General features: G+C 37.3%; 1 protein-coding gene across 3 annotated transcripts in view; it reads right to left on the bottom strand.

Moving 5' to 3' along the window:
- INTS6 (integrator complex subunit 6) overlaps positions 1-6,847 on the bottom strand; it is a 41,964-nt gene extending 35,117 nt beyond the window's left edge. For 2 of the 3 annotated variants that reach the window (XM_019612129.2, XM_031557844.1), the window contains exon 1: positions 6,262-6,624. In XM_019612129.2, the coding sequence (XP_019467674.1) occupies positions 6,262-6,381 (120 nt within the window). In that variant the 5' untranslated portion in view covers positions 6,382-6,624. Of the gene's footprint in view, positions 1-6,261; positions 6,625-6,656 lie in introns of those variants that run through there. The other variant, XM_010728782.3, reaches the window with a different exon arrangement.
- Positions 6,848-6,884: the final 37 nt, after the last annotated feature.

Here is a 6,884-nt window from a genome sequence, read left to right as displayed (position 1 = left end):
AATACACTACAAAAAGCAAAAAAAAAAAAAAGCAACTGCAAGCAGGGCTCCCAAGCAACACAATTAGTTCCAAATGAATCTCAGTCAAATAAAGTCAGACACATAACAAACAACAGCACTTCCCTTCAGACTTCAGAGGCATGGGCTGTCCAACTACTCAGTAAAAAAAAACTTAAAGAGAATACAGTGATAGACATTGGGGAAAAAATACTTTGTGTTTTATAAAATGACCAATCTCTGCCTTTGAACATATGAGTATTTGCTTCCCGTCCCTGGCAGTTGGCTCCGATGAAGCACAAAACATAAAGAATACTTCACCTAGAGGACACATCTTTAAGCACCTAAATAAGAAAGCATATCCAAAGACTCTATGATGAACTGTGGCAGATACAAGGTTCAAGATAAAAAGGCAAGAGATACAATATTGGAACTCCAGACTGTCCTCTTCTGACTTGCCAGTGAGGCCAAGGCGCAGCCTGACACAGACACCTACAGCAGCTGCTGAAGTGCTGGCAGCCCGCCTCCACCTGATCCCTAAAAATCAAAGTCACTGCTGACACATTATGGCACTGACCCTTCCAAATCCAATTTATTGAAATATCAAGCACTTAAAGAATCAAAGCAGCCAAAGTATATTTGATATTCAGAACATGAGGAAGTATCTCAATTCTTCCTGCTAATGAAAGAGATGGATGAGATCATTTTAACCAGGAAAAGCACAGCATTTTGTGTAAGCTTGCTTTAACTTTTAATTCCTCCTTAAAAATGTACTGGATTAGAACTAGACAAGTGATTTTAACAACACCTACGTCTGATGTGATTATTTCTCCTGAGACTCAGTGAACTTTGTTAGTCTGGGAAGGCTGAAAAGAATGCAGCCCCTCCTGGCAAGTGGAAAAAGATGCCGTAGTGCTCACTAAACGATATGATAAAACAAAGCTACCTACAAATTAGAATCATTTTAAATATGGACTAGATAACAAACTCATAAATTGCAGACTAAAAACTATAAATTAGGAAATTGTGCTTAACTTCATCACATAGGAGGTGAAAAACACTGATTTTCACCAGCACTTCACATACGTCTTCGACATAATAGGCATTAAAAGCTATGCTAAGGCCATTTCTACTTTATAGGATAATTCAGAGCCCTCTATTTTCTTTAAGTATTTCTGACATTATACTTAAGTTTGCTATGTTGTTTTCTGTTGTCTGAAATTCTCCTCTTTCTGTTTATTGGGAAAGGTGAAAGAGAATGGGAGAACTCCACAAGGAGCGTAAAGATCTGCCTCTACCAACATGAAAAGCAAAGCGCTGTGTAACCATGCAAGCATGACAAAGCAGGAAATGCTTATCTAAACTTTGGTTCCAAATTTGGATGCACATTAACACAAGCCACTCCAGTGCAGTGTTTATGACCCCAAAATGCCAAGACAAGAGGTATGCTTGATGGATTTTGACTTTTGGAAGCAAGGAATTCCAGTAACAATCCTCAAAAAATAATCAGAAAATAAAACTATTCAACAGAACATGTCACTGCAAAAGCATAACATATGTAAATACCAGGGACAAGATTTCATATGAGTGGTTCATGCTCTTTTTAAGCTCAGCATATTTTAGGGCACAGATGCGCAACAAATAAGAAGACAGCTTACAGTGTGTGACTTAAAAATTGAAGAGCACCTACAAGCAAAATTAGAATCAATCTCCTAGGCACGCTATCTACATGTACTTGGAATATATTCATATTTAAGCTATTATGGTCAAACGTGTCTCTAAAAACCAACTCTAAGCTTCACAGTGCGAACACATCAGCATTATGCTACCCTAACTACAAATGGGCCTAACCGTGTGTTCAGAGAAATGCAGAGCAGCAACTAATCTGAGCATAGGTTGTTTGATGTTCATGCATTGTATGAATAAAACCTTTGGAAAAAAAAAATTAATTAAAAAAGCCATTGAATGCAGGGCACCTTTCAACTTCCAAATCAGAAATGGGTGTTTCTAATTTTTACTGTATTTCTAAAATACCCATAAACAATTCACTTCCACTTGGATTTATCTTAGTTTCAAAATGTCTTAATACACTTTTCTGGGTGAAATACAGTGTAGAAAAAAAAAGAAGCTCTCACTAAAACTGGGCACAAACTGTTTAAGACACTCAAAATATAATCCATTTTTTAAATAGGGAATGCACCTATCTCATCAGTGGGAATGAAAAATACGTCTCTCAAATCCACTTGGAAGAATTATTGTTGGCCTTTTTGTCTCAAAACAACTATGTTAGCATGTGCTTTTGTACCATCACGTTTAACATGTGAAATTCATCTCTAAGCCAGTTGGTCCATATCAATAATTATGCTGCTGAAGATACTTGCAATTTAAATTAATGAGATAAAAAGCTCATTATCTGCTATTGAAAAGTTTTCTACTAGCAATACTGAAATGAAATTTCATCCTGAAAAAGGAAAAAATAGAAAAGTAGAAAAAAAATACCAACACAATGACTTTGAAAATCCTTAAATGCATTTTACCTCTCAAGCCTCATTTGATGTAATAATGAAAAAAAATAGTAAGAGACCTTCATTAAGCAAATAATAGAGAAAGTGAAACACGGGGTTTCAGATAATCAGAGCCTTAGCAATTTCAAATATCCATCAGATTCATTTTTAGTAGTGCTGTGCTGGTCCTTTGCATGCAAGTTTCAAAATACCAGTGACGCATTTCACCTACCTTAGCTTTATTGCTCATTCTTAGATACTTGACTAGAAACTGCAAACAACTGAATAGCTGGTTCAATTCAGCCACTTGTTTATATTTTGCTGTGTTATATAATAGATACATTTGTGTTTTCTGTTTTCACTGACAGAATAATTCCAGCAACACGTCGCTAGTATTTAACTCTTCCATTATCTCTAACAAGCTGCATTTGTTTGTAACACTCAAAAATATTCAGTTAAATTGTAACTACACTGCTGAACTTGTAACTCATACCTCCGAATAAGTCATAGCAGTAAGAGATAGGAGTATATTCCAAAAGGATGAAAAATCTGCTAGAAATAGATTCAGTATTTGACTACCCAAAACAATGGGGAAACTGAACTGGGGAAAAGATGGCAAAGGGAAATCAATTAGCTAAAACTGGGCTAATGAAGTACTACGTTCTGTGTGATATGACAGTGAGCATACTGGACTGTGTATGTTTAAATTGCTTTCTTCCTAAATATATCAAAATCTCGTGAATTTTTCCTAATTTTTCTTTTCCTTTTCTATAATAATGCAGGAAGTGAAGAGGATCATTATTTTTTAGCAAAAAGCTGACACCTTATTTGAAGGTTCATTCTTTTGCTATTATAATCGGGACAAAACATAGTAGTGCACGAAATTATTACTCTCAAGAAATATAAAACAGTTCATCAGTCTGCAAGTGCTGTAAAAATTAAAGAAATACTCACCTGAAAATGTTTACTTCCAAAATCCCTAATAAGCTGACTGTTAAGAATATAAAATTGTTTTCTTTTTGTCTGTTTTACTGCCTCCTTGTGTGTGTGCATGTATGTGTGTGTGCTGTTGACAGAAGCCTTCAAAATCTGATGTAAAAAACTCCTAGGTAAGACAAAGGGCTTATAAAAACATAATATCAGAAACAGCTATTAAAGATATCTTCCAGATTCTTGATAATCTAATGATGCTGACTGTGTCTCCTTAAATCTGAACATGAGATACTATTATCAGCTAATATAACTCTATGCTCAATCATCATGAGCAACTGAGTACTTATTTACTGAAAAAGTAAAAATGGTAAATACTCATTAAACTATAAACATTAATTTTCCAAGAAAACCTGAAAGAGATTTTTCTCAATTTCAGAATGACCAGCCATCACTCTCGTTCAGGAAGTCAGCTGATGGAGAACTCTGGTCTACTTAGAAAGAAATCAAGCATAGTGAGTCACATTGCCATTTAAACAAACAGTTCAAAGTTAGTAGGGAGACATCATGCTGCTGGATGACTTAAGCAAACAACCCCATTGTGTTCATAATGTGTCTTGTCATTTTTATGTATAAGTATTTGTTTTACAACTCATACACGTGAAACAAATGGAAGATTGTCCATAAAACCAAAAAACAAGCATGTTAGTGAAAAGATGTTGAGATTTTTTTCCACAGAAAAGCTCAACTAATGTTTGGACTTATTACTTCACATAGCAACACACCTAAAATAATCTAAATGTTGTGTTTCTCTAAAATTATCTGTTCCCCCACTCTAAGATAATCACTCTCCAAACATTTCACTACATTTAAGTAAAATACTCAAATATTCTATAATCTTAGTATTTTTAAATGGACAAAGAAATAAGTGAATCTGAGTTTAAAAAAATATATATTTTGAATGTCACGGAGAATTCTGGTGATTTTTATTATCCTGACTTCATAAGCCTCTCTTAGCACATACGTTTAGATACAGATTTCTTTTGAGACATTTAGGTAGTAGACTTCAACAATAAGAAGTCTAATGGATAACGTGAGCTATTACTCAAAGGCCAGCGTGAACTTGAGGCAAGTGAGCTGGCCTGCATCTCATCCTGTGAGTGCCGACAGACCAACTAAAAGCTACAGAATTTAATTTGATTTATGAAAATCTGCTACTTTGATTAGTAGAGCCAGAATGGGAACCAGACACTTCAGCAGCAGATGATCTGGCACTTGTAATATACCCATCTATTTTTGCAGATGCTAAAAGTCGTCAAAGTTCTACTCCGTCACTTGACTGTGCATTTGGACACCTCTTTAACAGCCTGTTCCATGCACGGAACAGGGCAAATAGCATGCCTAAACACAGTGGGTTCAGGCACAGAGAAAGACCTCCAACCAAAACAGACTAGACAAAGCTACTGCTTCACAGACAAAAGAGCACCGACTTGCAATAATGAGAACTACTAACTGGCCAAAATAGTCACAACCACTCAATAATCCACTTGACTAAGTACTCGAGCCTAGCTGGTTCACTCAGTGCAAATTATGAGACATAGGTTTCATATATTTTTTCATTATCAATAGCAATGGTAAAGAGCATGTATTTCATGTACGTGTCTACTATGGTAAATGTTCCAAAAAGCTTCACATTGCTAATGTAACTAAGAAAAATGGCAGAAAATGGGAAAGATTAGCACACAAGAGAGGACAGCAGATGGTAATAGACAAAAAAAAAAGCTGTGTGTGGAACTAGCACTTTTTTTTTTTTTTTTGAAGTTTCATCACCAAAGTGGCATTTTACAAATGTTTAGACTCACTTAGTCACCTAGTGGCAAAGCCATACAGTGCAACATAAGAGAGATCTCCTTCCCAAACAAACATGGCGTGTTATCATAAACTGCACTCAGACTGGAAAAGGGAGGGAGAAAATGGGGACTTATTTTCACAGCCACATTCCCATGTTAAATACCAAGAGCAGTAACTAATCCTCAGAGAGCAGATGAAGCATTACATGAGAACAACAAACGAAAAGGGGAGATTCACTTTAGTACATCCCACATGAAAAATACAGGATATACCTTGCCCAGTACTGGTAACATCTTTTATGTAAAACAAATCCAGGTTTGATCCAGTGCCAGAAAGAACTGGGTATGCTTCTTAAAGTGCATATTTAACCTAGAGTTACTGGCTTGTAGCAAGTCATACTACCGAGCAAGGGAACACTGTCCCTTCCCAGAAGTAGTCCTGCTTTAAAGGGACAGCTGCAATATAAGCATTTGAAAAGCAGAGCTTTTGAAGGTTCTGATAAACAAAAAGGAATGTGAAAATGAGGGTATTCAGAGAAATGTTTAAGTAAACTCACTGGAAAATAAAGGTTTGAAAAAGTTGCGCTCAGCTTAGTACTTCAGGTGTTTTAGTGCTGTCAGAAAAAAAGCTCATCTCCCAGATTGTACTTAACTGATCATACAGCACCGTATACAGAAATTAAAGTTTTGAAGACCTCACCGGACTCATCAGTTAAGGTTCTGGAATTTGTTACCAAAAAAATTACAGTTTAACTGAGAAGGTCAACTTGGAGCTTACTCTGTAGTTTTAAAAAAAGAGTAATGAGTAAAATAGGAAATAATAGTTGGGCACAGAACTGTAGTCAGTATCTGAACTTCTTCAGACTGTCTGAGCTCTGTTTGCTTTTGATGAAGCCCCTGTATTTAATACTTCTTGAAGACACCACTTTGGGCAATGGGTTGTGTTTTATGATTTTTCCACCTATTACCAGTCAACCTACCTGCCCATAGTTGTCTATGCCAGTTACTAATCTATTTAAGTTTAATAAATCAAAAGCTGTTCTTAGGGACTGGCCAAGAGTTGTAAGTCCTTCAGCCTGAAGGTTTTTCAGTTCATTCATGAACGTCGCATGGTTTTCCTTCCAGCCAGCCTGAAAAGAGAAACGCAAGAAGGCTTATTGGTGGGACGAGCTCGGGACAGGAGCCTCCTACGGGATCGGGCTTTTCTGTTGGCTAGAGCGTCTCCCTTTAACGCTAAGAGAACACCTCAGAAGTTACCAATATTCAATCTCACGAGGAAAAGACGGACTTTTAAGATCTTAACGCTCCGCGTTCATCGAGTATTTGTTACAAGGGACGGGTTTCTGCGAAGCCACACACACAGACACGAAGGTACCTCCACACACGGCTCGCGACCCCCGCAAGGCGATGCCCAGCGGCTTCACCCCCCGCGTCCCGCAGCCTCCGCCCTCGGAGGGTTCTCCTCTCCCGCCCCTTCCTCGCCGAACTCTCCTCGGACTTGCTGTCACTTCTCCCAACTTGAGCACACCTCCCCCACAGTTCAGTGCCGCTCACACACACCACACGGGGGATATAAAAAAAAAAAAATGTCGGCCATGTTGAT

Source organism: Meleagris gallopavo, chromosome 1 (assembly GCF_000146605.3).
Source record: "Meleagris gallopavo isolate NT-WF06-2002-E0010 breed Aviagen turkey brand Nicholas breeding stock chromosome 1, Turkey_5.1, whole genome shotgun sequence".
Lineage (NCBI taxonomy): Eukaryota > Metazoa > Chordata > Aves > Galliformes > Phasianidae > Meleagris > Meleagris gallopavo.
Note: the sequence above shows the minus strand (reverse complement) of the source record. Positions and strands in the feature narration are given on the sequence as shown.